Source organism: Phaethon lepturus, unplaced genomic scaffold, assembly GCF_000687285.1.
Source record: "Phaethon lepturus isolate BGI_N335 unplaced genomic scaffold, ASM68728v1 scaffold5713, whole genome shotgun sequence".
Classification (NCBI taxonomy): Eukaryota; Metazoa; Chordata; class Aves; order Phaethontiformes; family Phaethontidae; genus Phaethon; species Phaethon lepturus.
In genome coordinates, this window is record NW_010529599.1 from 15,398 (window position 1) to 42,494 (window position 27,097).

Genomic DNA, 27,097 nt, shown 5'->3' on the forward strand with positions numbered 1-27,097 from the left:
TTTGTGTACGCCTCGGCAGCTGGTGGTTACGCAGCCCCGCGCGCCGGCCTCGCAGGGTCCGCGCGGTGCGAGGTGCTGCTGCTCGTCAGCCCGAGCGGAGGGCACCTCGTTCGCGGGTGGATGACTGGAGGACAGCGCTTGCCTTGCTGGTTAGATTTGAACAGTGATTCAGTCTCCCAGACCGAGAATGATTACCTACTTCCCTCTTCTAAAATGTCCAGGAAAAAAGCTTTACCTATCCGCTATTTTTATTCTGTCAAATATTTCCACTAAGTTTTACCTATGTTTTGTTTTACATCAAACATTTCTATGTGTTAGAAATTTCTCTTAGTTTAAAAAATAATAGTGCTTGAATTGATAAAGTTTTTTCTGGTAGGAAGAAGAGTCTTATTTTGCCACCACCAGAGTGAAAGAGCAAAATTAAGGTTTTCTTCAATCTGGACTGACAACTTTTGGATTTTTGAAAAATAACCCCCTCATTTTTATGTCAAATTTTGTTATTACAATAATTAATTATTATAATTATCATTACTACTACTACCACCACCACTTGAAAATTGCTAACAAACCACAAGGCCCTGTTAGCTCTTTTCTGACAAGACTTCTGGGCTCTCCTGTCTAAAGCAAAGGAATTTGAGAACATCTGCTTGGCCAGAACTCCCTGCCTCCAGGGCTGCCCTCCCTACGCTGCCGAAGAGCAAGTCCTGCTCCGTAGCCAGGTTCACTTGTACAGCCCGTTGCAAAGCCGCACGGAAAGGCCCGGGGGGGCCAGCTGAGACTGTCCTCGACTTCGGGGGGCCCTACGGCACCTTTACGCCCTCCGACCAGCCCTGACGTGCTATGAGACAGGGGAGGGAGAATTTCTAATGGAAGTGTTTTAGCGTGTCTGTCCCCAGGTAACGTGTAACTCCCGGGACCGTTCCACTTGGCCCAGTTAACGCAGACGCTGTTGCTCTGAGTAGAGCTCGGCGCACACGCAGCCCCCTCCCCTCCTTCCCCCCTCCTCGCTATTCGGAGCCCTCCGACGCGGTGGTCCGGAGGCTGCAAGGACCCGGCTGCGCTTTCTCTCCCGACTACACTGCATCCCGCAGGAAGCAAGAGCGACAGTAACAACGAACTGGCACAACCTAAACATTAATTACAGTTAATTAGGGTTTTGGCATTAAAATGACAAGCCGTTCGCTTCCTATGACTGTCCTAAGAGCAATTTTAGAACAGAACTGCGTGCGTGGGGCTATGCAAAAAGGGGCACAGCATTCAAGAAGCCTGGTAAGACGTCCCAGCAGTGCCAGGTGGTGGTGAGAAGCCTGTTGGGCCAGGAATATGCTGTATTTGACAAATGACTAGTCACTGCTTATCGCTTGAGCCAAATGCAATCTAAAAGATTGTGTTTTCTGCCACAGTTCAGTTCAGCTGCTGGGTAACCGGTACCAAAACCAATCAGGCTCCTTTTACACCCCCATGCCTGTCTTCCATACATGCTAATAAAGGCATTTAAAATCTAATCTCCCTCTTGTCTTCCCCAAATGGAATCCAGAGGAGCTAAATATGACAGTCGTTTTGCAGACAAGGCTCACAGGGGCATTAGGGGTAACGTGCAGTTTTAGTTCTGTAATGGAGTTTTAAGCCCCCGAGAGATAAAGCAAAGTCGGCACGTAAATGAGGCGCTTGCTCCAAATAATTAGCACTTCTAGAGCACTTTTCATCTTCAAAGGGCTTTGTGCACATCCTTGTGAGTGTGGTACACGGCCTCCTCTCAACAGATGGAGAAAGAGGCCAAGGGTATTTCATGATGTTTGCAAACAGAGCCGGGAAAGGACCTGGAGGGCTGGTGAGGTTTGTGCTCAGCGTTCAGGGGCTGTTTCCTCTGCTTACAGAAAGCCAGGTGGATTTCTGCGCAGCTCGCCAGCTCCGAAGTTCAGCTCGGCAGGATGGAGAGCTAGCTCAGCAGCGCTGGGCTGTAAGCATTAACCTGGGTCTACAGTCAAACCTCAAGGGACGCACCTGACCTTTGAATAATTGAGCACTGCAGTGAAGAGGCTTTAGTAACTGAGCTCGCAGTGTGAGGAGAGGAGCTGTTGGGGGTCAGGGAGGGAAACGTTCCTCAATTTTTCATCAATGAGAAAACACAGATTGAAACTCTGCTTCAGAGTACAAAGGAACGGATGTTTTGCAGGGGAAAATGACAATGGCAGGGTGGGTTTTGGGCTTGTTTTAAGGTATGGTCTGTGGTGGCTGCCGGTGTGGAAAGGTCACATGTATGGTCGGGTCAAAGGGAGTGGCTAGGGCTCAGCTTGATGCTAAGGAGGCAGAGCTGTCTGAGCTCGGCTCCTCCCAAGGGGTTGTGGAAAAGGCAGCTGTGGCCAACCCGTTTATCACGGAATGACAGAACGGTTTGGGTTAAAAGGGACCTTTCAAGGTCATCTAGTCCAACCCCCCTGCAGTGAGCAGGGACATCGTCAACTAGACCAGGTTGCTCAGAGCCCCGTCCAACCTGACCTTGGACGTTTCTAGGGATGGGGCATCTACCACCTCTCTGGGCAACCTGTGCCAGGGTTTCACCACCCTCATTGTCAAAAATTTCTTCCTTATGTCTAGTCTGAATCTAGCCTCTTTTAGTTCAAACGTGTTACCCCTTGCCCTGTGGCAACAGGCCCTGCTAAAAACTCTGTCCCCATCTTTCCTGTAGGCCCCCTTTAAGTACTGGCAGCTGCACTAAGGTCTCCCTGGAGCCTTCTCTTCTCCGGGCTGAACAACCCCAGCTCTCCCAGCCTGCCCTCCCAGCAGAAGGGTTCCAGCCCTCGGAGCACTTTTGTGGCCCTTTATCTAGATGGATCTTGCACCGCACAGCAGCTGCACAGGCTAATCTTACTTGGCACCAGTCCCAACGGCAGCGACCCGTATCACACCTTTCCTCCTCTGGCGTAGACGGTCCCTGTGCCCTGGCTGTTAGCAGTAATTTCTGGTTCTCTTTTGTCATGCCTTTTGCATATGGTATGATTATTTTTTTAAGTGAATAAACTGTTTCATTGCTTGTCACTTGCAAATATATCAAAAGGACCCAATTACAGCTAACACTCTTGGTATTTCTTGAACCACACACAGGGAAACAGGGTTTAGGCTTCCACTGCAATGTAATTATGCTTGGAACTAAACTAAACCTTGGCTTCAGAGGTTCTCGATGTACCTGTACTCTTCAAGAGACATAACATCGCTTTCCCAAATGGCATAACTGAGGCATGGGCAGCTCAGAAGACCTGCATAACATCAAACCTCAATGCAACAGAGAAGCGAAGATAGAACCCAGGGGTCCAGACCCCTGCTTACTTTCTCTGATCAGTAGATTTCCCTCCTTGCCCTTAATACAATACTACAAAAACATTGTTGCTTATATAAAATGCTTTTAAGTCGAATGGGCTACCAAGTACATAATAAAGCATCGGGACTGACTGCTGCAGAATACGAAAACTCTTGCGAATATAGCAATTACTTTAAAAAGAGTGATTCATTTGAAAAGAATTATCTCACCAAACATTTTGCAAGAACGATGACATGTTATCCCAAGGAAATTTTGAGGTGACTTAGAAATTACACTCAGCCATGGAACAAAAGGAGACAATGGAAATATTAGCTTCTGCTCAGATATTTTTAATAAAGGAAAGCTTGTTAAAAATAAACTGTAAAGAAGATTTGGGTGGAATCACAGATCATCTCATTAGCATTTGAGGAAAAAAAGCAAAGATGAAATATCAGCTCGTAAAGTCTTTTCTGCAAAGCCAATTTTCTCCCCTTCCATCTGGTTTATCTGCATTCCAAAATTCTCATTTTCAAAGAAGTTTCTAAAACAGCAATTCTGACTGTTTTTGTTCTTACTAAACAAAGCAAAATATACCCAATATAGAAATATAAAGAGGAATGCAATGAATTACGATTTTTTTTTTGTCTGACAGTTGATTTTTAAAGCCCAACCAGGGTTTAAAAAGGAAAAGATGTGGGTAATTTCACACCTGCATCGCTTCTTACCCTGAAAAGCAACCATGGGGCTAACCAAGTCTTTAGTCTCTGGTCAAACACAAACCGCCATCAGTGACCCAGCGACGGCCAGCACCACAGGATCAGACCTTTAGCAGGAGGGGCACCCCCAAGCACTTATAAGACTTGTAGAGAAAAAGGAGACATGGCAAATGCAAAAGCAGCATAGGAAGGGCAAACTGGAAATTCTGCTGTAGACAAGAATTTGAAATTTGCCCAATGCCACTTCTCAACTTTTTCTGGACTCTCATTTGGAGAACAGCAGTAAAAAAGTGATACTTTCCTGCAATGAAACAATTAGAGAAGTAGACTATAAAAATGGCACTACAAAGAAATATCTAGAATTTTAAAGGTGGTATTCAAACAGACGATCTTTATTTTGCAGTTTATTAACTTTGAGCATAACTTCTTATAAAGAACATTAAAATGAAAGTTAAGAGAAACTTACCCCATAGACCAGTTCACCCACCATGCCATTCCATATCTTAGTCTCAGGGTCCCTAGCTCCATATTTCCCATCTCCAACAATTGACAGTTTGTATTTTATTCCAACATGTTTTGCTATTTCAGAAGCTAAGTCTACACAATATCCTTCATATCTCTCATTCCCTTCTAGTTGTTCATGGTTTTTCTTATACATTACATATGGTGATTCCTTTGAAACAAAAGTAAAGATCAAAAGTCTATGAATGTAAAATACAGCTTTAAAACATACAAAATGAGAACTGTTATTATCCTTTATATTACTGGCAAGTATTTACAATATTTCCTGCTTTAGTACAGAACTTAGAAGAACAAACTTTTGCAGTTGAAAAATCCTTGGCTTCTTGTACAGCCACACATACTATTGATTTTAATCCTAGTATGGACCCATTGAAGACAACAGGACTACTCCATTTACACTTTCGTTTGCAGGATTAGGCCTGATTAGAATGTCAAATAGCATCACTGTAGTAATAATTCAGATTTTAGTGTTTAAAGAACTGACATACCCAACACCTGTACCATCAAAATAATTTCCTAAGGCCCCAGTGACCTAGAATGGGGCTCTGATGGAGATATTTCCAAAGCAGCCTAAGGGAAGCTAGGCTAAAATCCTCAGCAGCAATTTTTGTCACTAAATTCCCTTAGCCTTCTTGGAAAATTCTAGCTGAAATGCTGATTATTATCTCGCTAAATCCATAGGAGTACAAAATACAATGCTTCAGGAAATAGCATAAAATTGGCTCATGCTTAAGAGAATTGTAACAGGCATAGAAGTCACAAACAATACTGTACAGAGCACGTCTGCTAGCGGCACTGGGGCTGACACGGGTGCTGCTGTTTATGAGACACAGGTAGAGCTTTACTCCTTTGGAATTGCATGGGTATAGGTCGCTTTTCACCCAGTGCTAGAGCAGTTCCAGTTCTCTACAGGCTTCACTGTGCCACCCTTACTCAGTCCACAGGGGTGGAGTTTACAGGAGCTGTACCTGAGTGAGGGGTGCAAGATTTGACCCTGCAGCAGGAAGGCCAGATCCTGCAGTCATTTACATAACATGCATAATAACTTCACTTAGGTGAGGCGTTTGATTGAGTTTCAAGTGTCTGAGAAGCAGCAAAGCGCAATGTTGAGCTCAGTGAGCTCCTCCTTTGAGCAAACTTACTGAGACACATCGAAGTTTGCAGGGTCAAGCCCTCAGTATGTCTCTGGAAGATGCTGAACTTTTCAGTCACTTGAAGTCCCACAGTATTGACCCCTCAGGAGCCATGTGTCTTGTTTCCTAAACACAAACACACTAAGAACATAAAACTTACCAAGATGGTAGTGACTACTATAGTTCTGTTCTCCACAGATGAAGTGTCGTTAGACGTCAGCTGATCTAATGCTGGCACAAATCTTTCATATTCGTTCCAATAACCAGCCTATAAAAATGGAGATTGTTACTTCATTACACACGTCTACAAGGATTCTGGTGCATGAACCTATAGCAGGAACTGTCAAAACATATGGCTTTGTAACACTTATTCATGCAACATTTTTGCTATTGAAGGACTACATTAGCTTTTACTTAACTTCCTTAAAGAAACAATGTTCTCAAGCCCATGTGCAAATAAATACAAGCCAAATCTAAGTGAAAATACATATTAAATTCTCCCCACCTAAATTCACATCATCATGGTGCCTGTGGAATAAATTCTCCCATATCCACTACATAAGAATATACTATAGACAAGAAAATAAACTGCCCAGCACTCTGAGTAAAATTCTTTGATTTTGACATTTTTATCCGTATTCTGCTGCAGTTCCGACAGTGAATAGAGGCCCTGCAGACATGCCTGAGCTAGCTCTGGAGTAGATGCACAGACATCGTTAGCAATGCAGGCACAGTAGCGTTATCTTCAGTACGGGATCCAAAACCCTCTGCGAGCACGAGGAGACTATTTATCATCTGGCTTGTGCTGACCTTCATGGTCCTGTGGCTAAATGGCTACGCTATTTCCCTAGTTTTTGTGTTTCTGCACAACACAGAAGTAACACTTTTGTCTGCACTGTAAACCTAGTTGAATGGCTGGGCCATGTCCAGAGGTATTTTGTTATCAAATATGTGCAGAAGAGTTTAAGGAGCCTCAATGGTGACTAAGCAGGTGAAATCTCCATCGCCAGGTGAAATCAGGGGGATTCACGTGCCTTGGCCACGCAGACTCTTCTCTCGATACTCGAGAAAATTTTGAATTATTTTGAAATATTATTTTTGAAAATCTGTCCTAAATTTCTTTTGTAACAGGGATCGAGGCAACTATCCCACTTAGGATCTATACTTTATTTAGGAGACAGGAGAATGAGTAGCAAATCCTAATTCAAACCATACTTATTTTCTGTTCATTTCAGAAGGTTTCTGAAACACACTGGCTCCAGCCTCACTACAGGTCCGAGGCCTGTTACGCAGAGGAATTTAGGGGATAGGGTTGAGCACGGGACCATGACAGCAGGAAAATGCTTGTCACTGGAAAAGCTCCAGAGGGTTTTAAGGGAAAAAGCGGCATCTAAAGTTGTCATGGAAACGAATGAAGATATTACGCAGGGCGAGTGGTTTGGTGCAGGAACAGAATAGAACAAGGTTCCTGGACAGGGTACACAGCAAGAAGGTTGGGTTTCCTCAGGGCCCTGTTATTACAGCGCGTGTATGGTATTTTTGAGTTTCAGTAGTTTGTTGGAATAAATATTTATGAAGATGTGAAATTTGGATGCATATCTTGAAACTCACCTTCCGTGATCCAGCGGCTTTCATTTCATACACATCAATTGTGTAATTTGTTCTCCGCCCATAGGTGTCAAACTGGATGTTCCCCGTCATTCCTTGAACTTGCACCTTAAGGGTATAATCAGAAAAAACATTTTAATAGAAGATTCACTTTATTTTTTCCCCTGTTACATTTTGCAGGAACCCACTAGCTCTAGCACAATTTTTATGTATATAAAGAGACTTGTAGCGCTTTTGACCCAGCCAGTTATACTCTTTGTAACAAAAACAATCCCAATTGTCTCAGTTTCAGCTGTACATATTCTTTGTCAGTTAGTACTGAGCTGGTGACTCACTACCGCAGAGTGAACTGCATTTAAGTATAAGTGAAATTAGCCCTGCAAGTGTGTTAAATGTAAGAAAGACTGATTCTGCCATGCTTAGTCACGCTTAGTCACTGACACAGCATGGAGTATCAGCGAGGCACATGCAACAATTCAGTGCCGCTAAACCCCTCACAAAATGGTATAGAGCGATTTGCGATATGGACCAGAATCCTGTATCATTGCTCATTCCGGGAAATGCTTTATTTTAAGATCAGTCCCAGTGTAGGAGAAAGGCATGAATGTCTTCTCTGAATGAGCACAGGCAATTGTCTCTAGTGCTTATGGAGTTTTGGTCTCAGTCTGGATGGATGGGTGTATAGACGGTAAGTCATTATCATTACCTACTCACATGAATCATCTTAAGGGGAAGTATAAGGTACTTACTTTCAAAGAAAAAAACCTTTCTTATTTCCCTGTATGAAAGGGCGAGATATTTCCATTTATCACTTACCAACACTGACAAGCCGTCATCACAGGCAGAAGGGGTAACGATCTGAAACTTCAGTAGGGGTAAATCAGCTTTAATATTTAGCAAAATGCTGTAGAAGTTACAGGAATAGGTGATGGAAGGCTAGTCAAAGGGAAACTGTTCAGGGCTGGTGACTGATCTGCTATTTATGGTTTAGAGATGGTGCAATCAAACTTGTTATGGTGGACAAGGCCACATAAAACAGCCACAATTCCTTGGATCTGAAATTATCCAGTGAGCCAAATTCAGAGTGATGTATAAGGAGGGTGATTTTTTTTTCATCAGTAAGTGGATTTGGACCTTTCTTAAAACAGTTTATATCATTTCAGGGGTCTAGAGGAACATGCGAGTTACTCCTGTCTCCAAAAAGCTAGAGAGGTGAATGAAAGCCAAATGTGCCCCTAAGAGGTCTTATCAACTGTGGACTGAGCAAATGTATTTGTAGGGTAGTTGACATATAACTTGCAGCCAGATGGGAGCTGCTGAGCCTGCTTTTGGCACTTGCTGGAAGCTGTCTGGCTACCTTGGCACAGCAGTGACTGTACGTGTCAGCAGAGCTTGTTAGGCCAGCTTCATCCTGATGTGTACTGAGACATGAGCGTTGTGCACTTGACATCTTTTGACTTCAAATTTAATTAGTTTCTGTCTGTGGTGGGAAAACCAGCACTTTTCAAAACCTGGCTGCACCAAGGCAGGAAGACTCACCAGGACGCAGAACGCTTCTGGTAGCAGCGTGGGGAGGGAATCACAAATGGAGTGACCATTTATAACTGCCCAGATTTGTTCAGGTAAACTGTCTGCCACTGACCTGATGTCTTAGAATCAGCTTTAGAAATACAGACATGCACAGTTTTCAAGGCTGTAGGGAAGCAGACACAGGTAATGCCTATTTCCCTCTTGCCAGCAGGATAACTATAGTGTGGCACTGAACCTTCTGCTGGTACAGGATATTTCAAAGATGTCTTGGAAAAAATATTCTTAGCTGAGCTGTTGCTACAGAGTGGAGAGGAAATGTTAAATCAAAAGTTTTTTCCTGAAGGACAGATTCAAGATTGTTGTTTGAAAAGAGGGAGAGAGTGTGATGGACAGGATGGGGTCTGGAAGGCAGTGTGGGCTGATCTTGGGAAGCACTTGTTGGAGATGTATATAAACCTCACTTAGATGACTTTGAAACACTCAAACAATACAAGACAACCCACTGAAAGTCAAACTTCTGCGCTTTTTGCCAATCGTGAGTTTGGCTTTGTATATTTTATGAATTACTTTTTTAAAATAAATCCTCCCGAATTAAGGGGGCGTCCTGTAGCAGTGTTGGTTTTCTTTGTTGACATAAATACCTCGTATCTCACTTTTTTGTTTGGAGTTTTATGTTTTGCTTGTAATTAAGTTCAAACGGACAGTACATATTCTTTAACTATTGTGAAGGTTGAATTTAATTAACTTCTCTTCAAAAGTGCGTAATGCTACATTAGTGAACGCGCAGTTAGGGCATTTATTAGGAAGTGACATAATGGCATAAAAATAGCTCTGGCAATATGAGACTGAACCATCTCTCTCTCTCTTCAGAGTGATATAATCTGATTATAACCTTCTATAACTCATTATAACTTTCTGATACAGTCTTTCCAATTTGATCATTGAGAAAAAGCAGTAATTAAGCTAAGTGTATGAAGGCTGACCTAGGATTTGTTTATACCTAACATGGGCTTAATTCTGATCTCACTCACTTCAGTTCTATGCCTGCACTAATATAATCAGTTCTAAGGGGTTTGTTTTAGAGTTATTTGAACCAGATCAAAAGCAGACCATATTCTTGTCTCTTATAACTACAGAAATGTTACCCAATTTTTCCTGTTGTCACTTCCTCTAGCACACATAGCAGCCTAAAAAGACTTAAAAATCAACAACATCAGAGACCAAAGTGAGGTAGGATCCCATAAAGTAACTACTGTTAGACATAAAAAATAGGCCATGCAAAAGGTAATCAGGCTGAGTGAAAAGTTACGCCAGGAATCAGAACTGCTTTGAGGCTAAACTGTGTCAGTGCTCAGGCTGGTGCTGAAATCCAGCCGTACTGCTATGACCATGTTACCCCATTTTTCCTGTTGTCACTTGCTCTAGCACACATAGCAGCCTAAAGACTTAAAAATCAACAACATCAGAGACCAAAGTGAGGTAGGATCCCATAAAGTAACTACTGTTAGACATAAAAAATAGGCCATGCAAAAGGTAATCAGGCTGAGTGAAAAGTTATGCCAGGAATCAGAACTGCTTTGAGGCTAAACTGTGTCAGTGCTCAGGCTGGTGCTGAAATCCAGCCGTACTGCTATGACCAACAGCATTTTTGCCATTGCTTTAAACCCATCGGAGTTGACTCTTTACTGGCAAATTATCAAAATTGCATACATGTGTTTGAGTTCATAAATGCATGTATCCCTGCAAGATGTACAAGTGCTGAGGACCTAGTCTAGTTCTGTTAGATTTGCAGCTTCAGCCTGACTTTAGAAACCCCCAATACATGTTCGTTTGCAAAATGGCTTGTGCTCGCTCCCACGGGAAGCTTGGGTGTTTCGGGGGAGTCAGACTGTAGATGCTCTGGTGTGGACATCAGGCAGCTGCTGCACCGGTGCCACAGGGATGTGATTTTGGCCAAAGTTTTGAAAGCTACTTTGTTATGCCTTGCCCTCTACTGGATATGTTTTAGCCATCCTTTGGAGCTGGTCATTAAGTTTCTTTTTTCTTTCCTTCCTTTTTTCCTGAGGAGATGCAGCTGTTTGTGTGAGTACAGAACCTCTGTGTACATGGAGTAGGAAAAAAAGTTTGGTCCCAGGAGAATTCCTTCCTGTTGTTGTGGAATATATATATTCATCAGCTGGTATGTTTGCCCTTACCATTTTCAGCGCTCTTTCTATATCAATTCCTTGGCTCCATGGTACTGCAGGGTTGGCCAAGCAGTCTCCGGCACTACCTCTCCTGGAGACATCCACACGCTGTCTTCGGAGGTAGCGGAAAGCCTCTGCTATGACCAGGACTGCATCATGGGTCAGTGCAGACGTATACTAAAATAGAAGCAAATAAAATATGGTGACAAACTGCAATGTTAGAATTGCCCCAGGTTTATCAGGTCTAGTCCTCTTTGTTACTCTTGGAAGAATCATGCTTGCAAGACTTTTGCTCGCTCTCTGTCTTGCCACAAGTGCTTTATATAGTTTAACAATTCCATTTATTTCAATTAACAAACTAAAAATATCTTCATTTTGTATAGCATATAGCAGCAAAATAACAAAACCAGTTTAGAGTTGCATAAAGTTTAAATTTATTTGGAAGCTTGCTCATCTAAATGAGATCACTAAAAAAGTCTGCAATTCTGTGCTGGCCCATACTGCTAGCAATAGCAAAGACGACCTCATATTTGGTTTTTGCTTGGAGTATTCTTTTTCTTTTTAAGAAGATTGTTGAGACAGTTTTGAATTGAAGTTAACATAAATCATTTCTGTTTGGACCACAGTCTTGATTAGGTCATCTGTGGCAAGGAACAGATCAGATTACTTTTCTTCGAAGACAGCTATACAAGCAAGCAATCACAAAATACACTTTAGGCATTACACTTCCTTGGTAATTGCCCATCCACAGTAAATCTGAGGAGGGTGGTAAGCTTTGTGTAGCAGCAAGTCTTCAACAAAACCCCCCAGACTCCTTAACTACTTGTTCACGTTGCTGTCAACTTCGTCCCTTGGTTGCCGTATGTACCTGGTGACACCCCGCAATGCTATAAATTTAGTATCACCTAGAAAATGTCATGGAGGTTTTTTTTCATGCGTTTTTCACATTTTTTCCACGTTTATGTGTTTGTCTGAAGGTTTTTCCCTCCTAGAGTGGCTCAGGCTCAGCGTACAACACCAACGGTTTCCACCAGCATTACTGCACACCTAAAATTTAAAGGTCTGCGTGTCTGTACATTTCAACATGTACATTCTGGGAGCAACTGAATGTGCTCAGTGTGTAAGACCAGATTTCAACTCCCTTGTAACCGACCCTTTGTATTTCCACAGTGTTTGTAAGAGAACGAAGAGAAGATAAAAAAGAATGGAAGGGGTATCTGCATGTACTGGTGTGCCTGCCCTTCTCTCGGCTGTCTGTGTGATACCGCAGAGGTCCTGAATTTAGTGCCAGCAGACCTGCTGCCCATGCGTGAATTAGAAGGGTGGAAATCCAAGGTTCGACTGCATGTCAGCCCTCTTTGTGGGTAAGGCTTCTTAAATTCAGAAGTTAATTTTATCCTGTGGGGCAGGATAGCACAACTGGTGGTCTGTATTTCTTAAAAATGTGTATTATCTTACGACAAGCTCTTCAGTTTGAGATAAAGCCTTAGGAAATCTGCACAGAATGAGGCGCATCTGCATGTGCAGATCAAGAGAACTGTATCTGATAAAACAGAGTGCAAAGGTAGGATTGTGAAGAAGGTTATACAGCAGTCATTCTTACTGAGTTTTAAACGACAGCAGTTTATAAACTCTTACGGGGTGTGTGTGGGCTGGTTCCTGTTCTGGCTGTGACTCGGTACTGGTGCTCTTTTGACGCTGCCTACCTTCCCCTCTTCCTGTGGTGCTTTGCAATGATCAACCTCTCCTCTTCCAGCAAGTTAACAAAGGTTATACATCACCTTCCACACAACAATATAGAATCAGATAGTAATTTAAAGGTATTTGTTCTTGTATTAAGAAAATATTGTAACAGCTGTCCAATCTAGCATGACATAAAACTTAAACACTGATAATTTTTCCAGCAGACTGCGTCAATTGTCAGTAACCTTAATGCAGTCCCTTCCAAGCCCTGCCAAGAGAGCTATCTAATTTTCTACTTTATTTGAATTCTACTTATAAATGCATGAGCATGCAAAGAGAAAAAAGAGAAAGAGAAGGGAAAGGCTGATAAAATTCAGAATAAATTAAACATCAGGGCTTTAATCTCTAGGCAATTTTATTTCCTAATCAAAAATATTGTACATCAATTTTTAAGTATGCTTTTTGTCTGACTGACAAATACTGTGCACATTTCTATAATGAGCGGTCCATTTGTGGAAAGGTAATGTAATCTTTGTGTTTGTACCATATACTTAAGATTATTTTTTAAGGATGGAGAATAATTTTTCCCTCAAGGTAAATTGCTTTCAAGTGGAATAAAATCTTCCCAGGTTAACTTTATATACTTCAGAGTTTTTAAGATTAGTACGATACTTATCTTCCCTTCTGCATCACTGCTAGGAAGCTTTAGAAAGCAGGCCTAAGTCCGAATCAGCAGGGAACAACACACTAATCCCAGTTTTGTGAGGTTCCATTTGCGTGCGTTTGCTTCCTCTGAAATGCCAGCAAGGCTGTGAGATGGCATGGCATGAAGATAATTTTCCTTCCCCACAGAAATCAGATGATCCCAGGGATGGAGAAGTATGCCTCCGAATGCCGCTGGCCTTCTGGCAGCAGAACGGCGTAACTGGTTCCTATTCTGCCTGTAGTCCAACACAGTGCTACCATCTACCCTTGTAACCCCCCATGCATTGGGCTGGACTAGGTTCTTCATTCCTAGCTAGTATTTTATGTTTCCCTGAATTTTGCCTTACAATAGTGACAGAATTTAAGGCCCTCTCATCAACCACCAGTCCGAGGTTTTATTTGCCTGTGCCTATTGATGAAAAGGAATAGGCCTCCCCCACCAAAAGAGGAAGAGAAAGAAGGACGATAATAGAAGTATTAATAATATGCAGTGGTCCTAGAAGATTTCATGACTTCCATCACTGGACAGAGTATCCTTGACGCACTCCTCAAACAAGACAGTGAATAGCATCCCCCTCTACTATAGAGATGCAGAGGCAGAAAAAAATCTGGGGGAGATATTAACAGGTTGCAAATCTCCTATTAAGAGTAGTCTTTAGTCCACCCAATCTATGACAGTTTTGGTGAGCCTGGGACTTTCACTCAAAAAAATTTGGAAAATTTTATTGCTTGCAGTTATATGATCTCCAGCATGTTTAAGTAAAGGACAGTGGTGTAAAATACAGGGTTAGATTATGATGGCAACTGTCAGCAGTGACTAGGAGGTGGCAGTGGCTTCTCAGTGAATCCAGAGCTACTTTATTTTGCACATGAAATTCTCTACTAGCAATAAAATGGACCAGTAACCCACAGTTTGCATTTAAAAACTAAGCTAACTAGCCCCCACACCCACCCCAAGACTAAGTCAAGAAGTTAAAGTTAAAAGTTTTTACATCCACTGCACAATGACAGGATTTGCAAGACCAAGTTTTTGCCTCTGAGGAACACCCACCACGGTGGTCATTTGTGTCCAACTAACAGCCTCTGCTGGAAGGGCAGTGAATGTTGCAACATATTCTAAGCAGGAATCTGTATCATACACATGCACACATCCGGTGTCAAAAAACCCCAAAATTATTGTTGTAAGCAACTCATATAGTCTCCATCACTGTCAGGGTAAAATAAATACCTTTAATGGTGAATTTTTGGCTTCAGGGAATTCTCTTTCATCGAGCCTCACCCAGCGTTGTAGAAACTGTTGAACCATTGGGTTTTCACTATTAACAATCTGGAATCCAGTAATGTTGGCACCTCCGTGCATCACTCTCTCCAGAACAATGTCTGTGAAACCCTGGGAGGACACACGTAGAAACCAAGAATCATCACCATCCAAAGTCCCTGTTTTTTTCCCCTCACTTTTACCTGCTACAAGTATAGCACAAAAGAAACAGATTAATTTCCCTCTTGTTAGCTGAAAATATTCTACCAAGGAAACAATTACTATCACAACTGGGATTGTGATAGTAGCATAGAATAGAATTTAAAATGCCTTTTTGTTCAGACCTTTGCGACAGAGAGCTGCCCTGTTGTGTTGCGCAATGTGGTACGTAATATTCACTGGTCAGAAAGAAAACAGTGGAGAAACCTGAAGTACCGTTTCCTCTTTTCTCCTCATCATGGTGAAAACTGGCCAAAGACCTCAATCCCATTTGTACCATAAAGTGCGCACAAAGGTTCAGCGCCAGGAGCAGAAAACCACTTAACACCCATATTGCTCTGTGGAGGCAAAGCACACACCTCCTCGCTAGGCAGTTCTCCGTCACGGCGTTACTTAACATTTCACTTGCAAAGAGAACGGTGTAATTTTCTCCCACTCTGTTGTTATTTATTCCTGAGGCAGTAAATTGGTGTCGTCTTGATTAGTATGACTTGATTGCAGTCATGTTTACCTGAATGTCAATGGTTACACATGCTAAAAGGTAACCCAGAATAAGAACCCCTGTATTTCTATGCACATGCTAATCAGTGAGATCATGACTGGTTCTTATAATGCAAAATGACACATCTTAAAGTTATACAGTACTTATACTAAATAAGAGTATTTTAAGATTTGCCTTTTCTGCTTTAATCACACCAAAACATGGATACAGATAATCTTCTACTAAGTGGGATTGCCAACTTGAAAGTGTAAGTTTTGGAAAAACATTCTTCCATTCAGTAGACACAGAACCCAAAAATCAGTCTTGCTGCAGGATCAGTTATAATATTAGCGCTTTTTCTAAGGAACTCTAGCAGGTGGTGTTTCAAAGGAATCATAAACATCCCTGAAAGTCAATTCTAGCATCCAGAAGAAGCTCTGATACAGATAAAAATGTTCTGTCTTGTCCTGGGGTAGGCCAACACATACACAGGCACCACCCCACACTTTGAAATACAGAAGAACAGCTAAACAGCTGTTTACTTGATGGAATTGTTCTAACTTACAGCTTCCTCCCACTTATTTTATACACAAATATGCTACAATTGTTATTCCTGGAGTGCTTAAATTTCAAATACGTTACATAGAAGATTATGGTTGTCAACTATTTATGAGGATACAAATTAGTGGAAAATATACAATTAAATTATTATTTTAAAATTAGTAGAGGATATGAGCTTCTTAGACAAAAGAAAGACTGTAATTGAGTACAAATGTATATATAACACACCAATTCTAGTATTTTCTGAAGTAATTCTCAAAATGCAAGAACTCATTCACGCATTTCCTCTTTTGCTGATTAAAAGTTGACACAACTTGAACAGAATATGTTACCCTCTAAACCTTAGCTATATTTGTAATGAAGAAAAGTTCTTACCAGGTTAGCTAACATGTAGTGATAGCCTCTAGAATGTTTGCCAAGGATTACAACCTGTGAGAAGAAAAAAGCTACGTATTATTCAGTTGTAAAGGATGACCCTTGAGTAGTGGGAAACAGCCAGGAAACGAGTATTTTGGTAATCCTCTAACCCATGGGTAGCATGAGTATTACAGACACTTGACTTTACAGACATGATGCAGTCACTTGTGTTTTTAACACGGGCAAAGTACAAAGAAGAGTAGCTCACAAGGCTGAGAAGACTCAGCTGGTGGAGATGACCTTACCTGGCAAACTCACCCTAGTGAGCACAGAGCCTCCCCTGCTGACCAGGTTAATTTTAGTTACCAGTTCAAGGATTTCTGCTCTGAAATGAGGTTACACTGTATCTGTTTACCTTGTTCCTCGTTTGTGAAGTGTATGAGAGGTGGGTGACACAGCCCCACCACTCACTGCGCATGTTAAACTGTACCGGCACCGTGGGGCTCGGTGGGCTCCAGGTCCTACATGGACCTGCTGCCCTGAGAACCCTGACCAAGCCTTCTCATATATGAAGACTTAAAGTTAAATTCCTAAAGTTATAAGTGGTGACCTTCAGTGCGTTTTGACAGCTTTCAAAAAGCCCTGAAAACTTGTTGCTTCCAGGGCATCTAAAAGGACACATCTGACCTCACCTGTTTAGCCAAAATCACGAAACAAACTATTTCTACTCACACAATCAACGAGCAAACTAAACAACAATCACTAGTCAACATCACTACATGTGATGTTGCACATTCCACTAAACCAACGTGTCATGTCCTGCCCTCCCGGACCCCACTTGGGCATCGCTCTGTACAAATGGAGTCATTAAATGGAACGGCCAAGAGACAAAAAAGCAGCGGGATGAACTGAGCAGCTGGATCCTGTCAGGGTAACGGGGAGGAGTGGAGGCAGCACTGCCTGGGAAGCCTGAATCCTGCCACGCTGTGTGCTCATCGCCACTCCAGTAATCCTGTGCTTTTGCAGAAAGCAGGAGAAACCCCACAGTTCTCACGTCTATGCAGCTGGCTGCTGGCTCACCAACAATACCCCTTGTACAAGATGATGCCACTGCATGTTGCACTATTCCGTCGCCTTCAGATTATAATCTCAATAACATCCATCTAGTCCCACAGCCATCAGGTGGAACAATGTCCCGCAGTAAGAATTTAATTAATCGTGGTGATTACAGAATCAATCTTACCCAGACTTGCTGGGTTAAGCTATCAAAAGCTAAAACCAGCAAAAATAACGCTGGCGATACACCACAGGTGTATCACTGTCTATACCCAATGAGCAGCTCAAGTGAACAGATGATGCTTTTTGATGGAGAATCATCTGAAAATCTATAAGCACCATACTAATGTACTTCTCCATCGTCACCAATAAATGCTCCAAATGCCATACTCTAAAAGACATCTTTTCAACATGACCACTTACATCTTTGCTAAAAACAGATGACATTTGAGTCATTGACTTTAGATATACTGCTGAGCCTGTTAAAGTTCTTGATTAAATTATTAAGTTCCCAATTGCATCTTTGGGTCGTCTTGTCCTTAATAGATGCCATTTCTTTTAAATTCACATTTAATTCTGTAGGAATTTGCATACTTCCAGCAGTCTGAAAATAAATTGCTGTTCAGGTCCTCTTGAGAACTGTATGTACACTCTGTTGGTAGAAAGCATCTGCTTTCCCACACTCACATTTGTTTTCTATGGAAATGTGCAGGCTTCCTTCAGATCATCTGGTGTGCATGCTATTTGCATACTGAGTTCGCTGTATGTTTTAACTTCATCTTAAAGGCAGCGATTTAATTCTAAAAGGTTAGAGACAAAGAGCTTATTTAACAACAATACTCTTTGTCGTTCTAACCTTAATAACACATAAGAAAGTTTTTACATTTCTATCCAGAAATGTGTTTGTTTAAGAGAAAAATGCCATGACAGATGAAGTCAGAGGCTGTAAGAAAAACATACATGGAGCTGCTACAGGCATCAGGAGCAATACTGCAAATAGGAAATGTAGGACTCATTAGCATAGATCGGACTCAACTTCCATCTCATCTGTTGTCATATGTCCAAAATGACCAGAAATATTTCTGTTTAGTCCCTTAGTGAGTTCCAAGGTACTACAGTCAAGCTTTAATTCATAAAGCATCTTCCAGAATTGACCTGCCAGTATTTCTACTCAATCAACCATGTTAGTTCATAATTATTAAACTGGATCTTAACAACGCTTTTAAAATTCACTACACATGCTGTCCTAAAGAAGCACAACTCTCCTCTTCCCTCACCTTCCACCCTCTACCAAGTGTCCAGCACCTTGAATGGAGCTGCTGGATTAGGGAGCCCAGCAGAAACAATCACAGACATCAGTGTGACTCCTAGGGGAGCGAAGGGGTGGATAAAGCGTTTTATGAAGAAGGAAAACAGGAGCATAACAAATAAATCTCATCAACTGCTTATATATTGTGAAGCTTATATAGAAAGTGGGATATTGAATAGTGGTGGTGAATAGAAAGCCAGGATTACAGCACAAGGATTTCACAGAGCTACTTTGCTAAGCTTCACTTCCGAGACTTAATATTGCTTTCACCTTGACTGAAAGAAAAGTGTGTAAGATTTTATACTGAACAAAAGAGGAGGGGAAAAAATGGCTGGAAACTATCATGAATTATTCAGACTTCTGATCCCACGTAATTCTTGCCTTTTAGATAAAAAGATCATAATGTCAGGTTTGATACAGAAACAAATGAAGTTTGTATTTTTAATTAACTCTTTGGATATTTCCAGTTCATTAAGAGAAAATCTAGAGGGAATATAACTAAAATCTATCTGGTTTTAAAATAAAAGTCAAATCTGCTGGCCAGCACCAGGCTTACTGGAAGTACAGACCTATATGCCAAATTTGAGAAATTAAGTCAGCATTGCCAATTTTAGTTTTTCATTTGCCTGGGGAAGATATTTTTTGAATGAAAGCAAAAAGACAACTTTGTTTCCACTGCATCAGTCATCATGATAATGAATAGGCAACTACAATTTTTTGCCTTGCTTTTACATTTTTCTTACAGTTTTGGAAGATAGCATTATCGAGATTAACTGGCTAACATTAAATTGGTATGGAGTATCGTGATATTTCTAAAGTCATAATGATGACTCTCTCATGACGTAGCTACAAGGCTACACAACACCTAAGAGGAAGGACAGTGAAGAGGACGCGAAATAGGTTTAATACTAACCTCACAATGACTCCGTTACGTTTTGACTTAATTTGCTACTCAAATTACAACCACAGCTAGTTCCTGGTGTAGAACATGGATCTGGGGGTTTTGGCCATGAAAATTAAATGTTGGAATTAAGGGTGAACATTATGAGGAGACCGGTGAATTCTTAGATGAAAATCAAGGCAGGAAAGCCATTTTTAAACTGTAGTCACGGAGACGGATCTGTGGTTTCGCTGGAAAATTCCTCCAAGGACTTGACGAGGAACTAGAATGGTAAGAACAGTGTGCAGGTGAACAGCAGTGGCAGACCAGAGGCAGGGAAAGAATGGGTTAACAAGAAACAAGACTCTGTGGGCTCAAAAGAAATCAAGCCATGGAAGAACAGTGCAAGTTTGGTAGGTGGGACTGAGCAGTCATGTTTTGTCTTTTAGAAACATCAATGGTTTGTCTGTGACTCATAAAAGGGAACAATAATTTGTCTTTTATGGCTGGAGGAAATCACAGAAGCGGGGAGGCTGGCAGGGGTCTCTTCCAACCCCCTAGCTCAAAGCAGGGGCAGCTACAGCAGGCTGCTCAGGACCATGTCCAGTCAGGTTTTGAATATCCCCAAAGACAAGGATTCCACAAGCTCTTTGGGCAGCCTGTTTCAGTGTCTCACTGCCCTCACAGTAAAAATGATTTTTCTGATGTTTAAACGGAATTTCCTGCATTTCAGTTCGTGCCCTTGCCTCTTGTCACCAGGCGCTGCTGAGACTCTGAAACCCAGTGAGACTCACTGAGAAGAACCTGACTTCGTCTTGTTCATTCCTTCCCATCAGGTATTTATAGACACTACTAATATCGCCCCTGAGCTTTCTGCTCTCCAGGCTACATGACCCAAGCTCTTTCAGCCTTTCCTTGTACGTCAGATGCTCCAGTTCCTTAATTGTCACAGGGGCCCTTCACTGGACTTGCTCCAGGATGTCCATGTCTTTCCTACACTAGTGAGCCCAGAACGGTACATGGCACTTCAGATGCGGCCTCACCGGTACTGAGTGGAGGGGAAGGACCTCTGCTTAACCGCTGACCATGCTAATCATGCGGCCCAGGATGCTGTTGGCCGCCTTTGCTGTCAGAGCGCAGTGCTGGCTTGGGCTCAGCTAGTCTGCCAGGACCCTGAAATCCTTCTCTGCAGAGCTCTTTCCAGCGAGGAAGCCTCCACCAGTCTGTACTGGTGCATGGGGTTATTCTTCCCCAGGTGCAGGGCTTTGCATTTCTCTTTGTTGAACTTCATGAGGTTCCCCTCTGTCCACCTCACCAGCCTGCCAAAGTATTGCAGCACAACCACCTGGTCTATCAAACACTCCTCACAACTTGGTATCATCTGCAAACTTGCTGAGAGTGCACTCCACCCCATGACCTTCGGATCATTGATAGAGAGGTTGAACAGTATTAGCCCAGTACCCTTACGCTACTCCAAACAGTGACTAGCCTCCAGCTGGCCTTTGTGTTGCTGATCGCAATCCTCTAAGCCCAGCACTTCAGTCACTTTTAAATCCACGTTACTGCCTCTGCGGGCTTTGATTTTAAAAAGCGATTGAGAAGTGCAAGCTAAGAGAATATGCTTGCACTTTTCCCTAGAGAAGTAGCTAGCATGGTTTTGGCAGCAGTGAAAAGAAAACTACCATGTCCAACTAATATCTGTTTGGAGCTCATGGATCCTTCATTTGAATCCATTGCCATCTGGTCAGTTTAGTCTGTTTAATCAAAGTTATTTATCATCCTTTGTTTACAAATGAAAAAAGAAAGAAAAAAATTGGATCACAAAAGTACAGACTACCTCATCTACAGCTCAAAACCCTGAAATTTTGTGAGTCTATTAGTTCTTTCCATAACATAAAATACTGATGCTGACAGGCAGTATTGCCACAAAGAAGGTCTAAAGATTTTTACTGTGCTTTTCATACCTGACAAGTGGCAGAAATATGCCACTTAAATGGAATGACAGGCAGAGATCTGACCTGCTGTAATGCGTCTTTCCATTTCAACCATATCTGGGAACAATGAGGCAGTTTAGAACGCTTCTTTCCTAGGTTTTAAAAAGACAGCAAGAAAAATGAGATCTATAAGCTCAGAGTGAAAAGGGATTTTGTTGTCTTTGTTGAGGTTATTCATGCATTAATTTGGGTTCCACTTTTGCAAAAAGCCCACATGTAACTTCAAGCATTTCCACTGATTTTTAAGTATACGTGTAAGTTTCTGAGGACAGGAGAGCTTGGCTACCTCCAGTTGAGCAGTAATGTGCCTTTATACCTCGCTATAGAAATACAATTACGACACCTCTGCCTTCAAAGCAGTGTGCAAGTGCCAGAAGTGATGGCACGATTCTTCCTTTTCAGCAGCAAACAAGCAAACCAGATAAATGGACTCGGGTCTACAAAAATTTCAACAGCATTGTCAGGATGAGCTATCAGTGTTGACTGCACTTCGCGGGAACAGCATGGGTATCAAGCACAGCAACAACTGTCTGGCAAACCTAAATTATTGTGGAGCACAGAGTCTTCCCTCCTGGGTATCAGGTCAGGTGTTTTCTAGTTTCTATCCCTATTGACAGCATTTCTGTTCTCAGGATGGAGTTACTTAAAGCTTGTCTCAGATCTGAGCAGCTCCTACCTGATATTCGATTGAATGACTGAAAAGTTGTGCCCTGTGATGCAGCACCCTATTGGACCAGTGGCACTGGCTAATTTGGTCTTCAGAACACGCTTAAGAAAGGAGAGGAACAGAGTATCAGGGTGACAATCCAATTAGTTCAATAAAAGCTGAAGTCAAGGCCCAAAAAGTTCTTGTCAGTACGTTAGCACGGATGTTTAGCTTATCTTGACTGGCATCTGCAACCTACTGCATCTCAGCTCTGTTTCTACCACTCAAGAGAAGGAGAAACTGAAGAAGCCCTTCAGCTGGAAAAGAGAGTCCTCTCCCTGGGCTCCCTCACACTCCTGGAGACCCTTGCTGCAGTGGGGGAGCTGCCCACGGGGCTTGTGGCCACTGCACTTCAGTTCTCCAGGGTCGGTGTGCTGTTGACCGCAATGTAGTTACCGTCTACAGCGTTACCGTGTGAGCAAAGGTGCGATAGCACTTGGCAGCCGTGCATAATCATCCTCACTATGTTTACTTTGCGCAGGTCACCCCTTGTCATGTAAATTTTCCAGATAGGAGAAGGATAAATAGGAGGAGAACAGAAAATAAAAGCTCTGCTGAAATGAGAACAGGATTTTGCTCATCTAACCAGATGCCACAGTAAAAGTAACATCCCTTGTAATCTCAGCAGATTCATTTCACTGCAAGTTTGCAGAGCCTTCTCCCCTGTTTTCCAATTTACACACATTACTGCAGAAAGAGCGAGTTTCCTTTGAGGATTATAAACACTAAATAAGGCTCGACCATGCCTCAGTAAATTTATAAAAAATAGCTTTTGGTGTCATGATTTTGTCACTTTCTATCACACCCACAACACCAGCATCAATATATGAGGTTCCAAAGGAACCGCGACCCTGAGGTGGCAAAAGATATGTCACAGTTAGTGGTGGTCTGTCACAGCCAGAGAAATGATACTTGTCCTGCCTTTAATTCCACAGATAAAAAGCCATTTCCGCATTTGGTAGAAGTGGCTTCCCTCATAAAAAAAGGGTCAAAACCTCATGATTGTAACTGTAGTGCAAACCCAGGGAAGGCGATTTATTTCCTCACTTAGTATTAATGGGCTGGGAATCTGGCCACCAGGGATTGTGATGCTGTAAAATATGCAGTAAACAATGATTTAATTTATATGAAGAGTGAGTACTATATTAAATTTGAGTTAAAAATTAAATGAAGAAAGTATTAAATATTAAGATGAAGATTCCACACATATATTATTTGTTGCAGATAAAAATAACTGCATATATAGTTGAGATTAATTCATCCAACACTTCAGAGGCTTCATGTCCTTTAGTGAATGTCACAACTCCACACACAGTCCCAGTTGCTGGATTTTGTACTTTTGCGCAGTATATGGACCTAAGGCTTTTACTTCCATGCAACTGCCACCTTATACACTTGTGACGACCCCTCATAACCAAAATCCTACCTTCCTCTATAGCACAGTATGAAGATCACTGGTTGGGGCTTATAAAACATTTTTCAAACATCTTTCGGCCCCTCCGCAACGTACCTCTCATGGGAGAAAATCCCCTAGAGAACAGGAATCTCCTAGAAGGGGACAAAAATGTGCATGGCGGAAGCAGGAATCGGAGATGTCTCAGAAGCGTTTTATTAAAGTTTCTCCCTCTCTGCCCCGCTTCTTGAGCCTTCTCTCCCTTACTTCTCTCCTTGATGATAGTCACATCAAGAGTGAAATTTTACTTTTAGGCCATCTCCAGATAGATGACGGTTGTGCATGTTAGTCCTTGGAGGGTAATTAAATGCAACATCTGAAAGCTGTATTGTACTCCGCTCTCCCTCCATATGGCTAAACTTTCTCTTCCCATAACTAATCTGACATCTACCGATAGAAGGTTCCGTAGTGGAATATGCATTTCATTTGTGCATAAAAGGTTACATTAGAAATTACTTAGGAAAAAAATTACAAACCACAACATAGGTTCTGAGGGCATGGTACTTTCTCCTAATTTCTTTCAGTGTGATGAAAAAGTTTTCTGTGAATTTTCTGTGCCCTGAAACAATTTTCCTAAATTAATTTTCCTTGGTGTGACTTAGCAATATTGTTAGATTAACTAATCTGTTGGCACAGTTATTGTTAAAGGACATATTCTACCACAAAACATCAGACCCTGGAGGACACTGAGATGAAGAGTTTTACGATCCCTGGTAACTGAAATTCATAATCACAATTATTTACTCTTTAAGCCAAATAAAATTCATTAAATAAAATTTTCTTTATATCAAAATATCTCCTCTGTTTAGACAGATAAGAACAGTGCTATGTATCTCAGGACTGCATCTCTCTTCACAAGTCATGTCCTTCAATACAAAGACCTTCACGTCAAAATCAATCAAAACTTAAGCTACCCTTCATCACTTGAAGGTATTTCACTAAAAACAAGATCAGATATGGGGGGGTGTTACAATCATAACAAAAATTCTTTATAGCATATGAAAGGGATACACTCAAAATTGCCAAGACCTTTGCCCCTATTTTGCCAAGATATTCTCAAGAGAAGATACTTGTTTCCAGAGAGCTTCCTTGAAGAGATGTGTTGTAGAAATTTTTAATTAGTGAATTCTTTAGCTTCTTGAGTGAGATTAATAAAGTAAAAATCCAGCTGTGTTCTGAAGGAACTTCTGCAGTTGTATTTATGGGAAGTAAATGACTTAATGAAATATGTTACTCTGCAGCAATGATTTCCACACACAGGTCATTTTAGGAAGGAGATCATATTTTAACTGTCTGTACAGTTCTAGTATATTCTTTGAGAACTATCCACCCTTGAAAAATATTCATAATGGACTGATTTTACATCTAAGGTAATTTCACAGAGGTTCCAGTAGTTTCTCAAGCCTTTCTGAAAATCTTAAAAGTTCAAAACTCACCTGAAATTTCACATAGAGGCTCCAGATCTCACAGAAAACAACTGAAAAACAAACGTGTACAGGAAATTTTATATCACAATAAACTTTCTGTGTTGAGTGCCAGAATTGCTTTAATTTGACACTGATAAACCATGCTATGGTGCCCTCCTCACTGTTTTCATCTTCTAGATCTTCTGGTTCAGTGTTCTGTCTTCCTCCTTCTTTCTTGGCTATAATCCTTCTCAGGTCAGACACTACCAGAAGGTCAGCAACCATGACATCAAGGGATTTTGATTATGTTCTCTGATCAGACACAAATTTTTGGTATGATGTTCAAAAATTAGTTGTACTGTTTTCATTAAAGCTTGAATAACTTTTTTGAAGACAACTGATTTGGTAGTGTATTTGGGATTCTGCAACTTCTGTTTCTCTACACAGATCTTCAGAGAGTCCAGGGAAACTGAAATTTGTATTATCTGATAGGAAAGGTACACAGAGAAAGGTCCTTGCTTATATTCTGTCTTCCTACTGCTTCTGATAAATTCTTAAATATTCATTTATCTTGCATCTCACCCTGTCAAAGGCCAGTCTTGTTCATCAGTCAAGGCCCTGTGGAAATACATCTTCTGCTGCTTAAGCCTCGGTTCACCACTTCTGAGAAGAGACAAGAGGTTTTGCCAACCTGAGAACAAATAGGTACCGCTGCTATCTCTGATACTCTAGAGAGCCCAAAAGAGCAGGAATTTATGTTAACTGCTTAGATGAGTAAGTTTCTCAGTAACCATCACATGCTTTTCACTGACACACAACCACCTTTTGAAAGACACCAGTAGTTCTTAGTCAATTCTTCTTACCTGAGAAAAGTTAAGCAAACAAGTGCACCTGGCTGTGCTACTAGAGTTGATTGCCTTGCCCTAGCAACGTTGATGGTTAAATTTCCTTCAGTCTACAATGCAACCAGCTCCTATGCCATGTAACATGGTCCCATCACAATAACATCCCCATTTCCAGCTTCACATATGCTATCTTTACTTACGCTACCTCCTTGCTTCTCGGAAGTTGTGGATGCTCTCACTGTAGACCTACAAGTCCAGATCAGGTGGACTATCACTATCAGAACTGACTTCCAGACTAGCATCCTTCGCTAAGTTTCACAGCACCTAAAGTCCCTTTCACAAAGACTATTAATAATAGCAATCTTACATTTATTCTTACTTTTCCAACCCTGCAGGAATGACAAATGCTTCAGCACTATCATACAGTTTGAAGGCACATCCACATAATTAACAAGCCATTCTTCAGCGATCCTTGCATTGTGTGCCTAATCGCTGTGACACAGGAGATGGTATCTAACTGTCCCTTTTGGCTTTCAATACTGTGAAATCATATGTTGAACGTTCTTCACAGTACATTCTTGCAATCGCAGACAAACATAAACAACGCTCATTTCTTCTCATATCCCACAGGAAAAATGAAACTCCTTCAGAGTTAGCTGCTCAAAATATAAAAGGATGTATATCCACTGGGGGAAGAGAGGAAGAAATTAGGTAAACTGAGGCATGCAGTTTTTATTTTAAAAACACACAGATTTCCCAGTTTCTCCATACCTCCCAATATTATTCCCTGGAATTGAACAAGAGTCTTTGGAAACAGAATTCTGCTTATATAAACCATTACTGCATGTCAGGATCACTTCAAACTATTATTTGGATATAACCCAGAAGTGTCGCAGTAATTCAGTCCCAGTGCTCACATGAGAATCTTTTGGAAGAGGTTCTGTACTGCAGAGCACTGCCTTCAAGCAGACTGAAAAATACTGAATAGTAGCCATTCTTTTTTTTTTTTCCCCCCTTTTGAGCATTTCCTTTCCTTTTTAAATGCCCTATGAAATTAAGAAAAAGAAAATAAATTCAGTGCAACCTCTTCTAAGAAAAACAAGGTCACTCTTTCTTATACTTTTTATTATAAATGGAATTTTACTGTGACTATAACTGCATTCAATTGCTCTTTTCAATGCTTTGAAAGAG

General features: G+C 41.5%; 1 protein-coding gene across 1 annotated transcript in view; it reads right to left on the reverse strand.

Annotated features, from left to right (window-relative positions):
• Positions 1 to 27,097, reverse strand: part of GRIA3 (glutamate receptor, ionotropic, AMPA 3) — a gene marked incomplete at its 5' end in the record, with an annotated part of 119,470 nt that overhangs the window by 13,747 nt on the left and 78,626 nt on the right. Inside the window, 6 exons of the mRNA XM_010283978.1 lie at positions 4,481 to 4,687; positions 5,830 to 5,937; positions 7,281 to 7,385; positions 11,003 to 11,170; positions 14,610 to 14,771; positions 16,276 to 16,329. Of these exons, the coding sequence (XP_010282280.1) occupies positions 4,481 to 4,687; positions 5,830 to 5,937; positions 7,281 to 7,385; positions 11,003 to 11,170; positions 14,610 to 14,771; positions 16,276 to 16,329 (804 nt within the window). The remainder of the gene's footprint in view (positions 1 to 4,480; positions 4,688 to 5,829; positions 5,938 to 7,280; positions 7,386 to 11,002; positions 11,171 to 14,609; positions 14,772 to 16,275; positions 16,330 to 27,097) is intronic.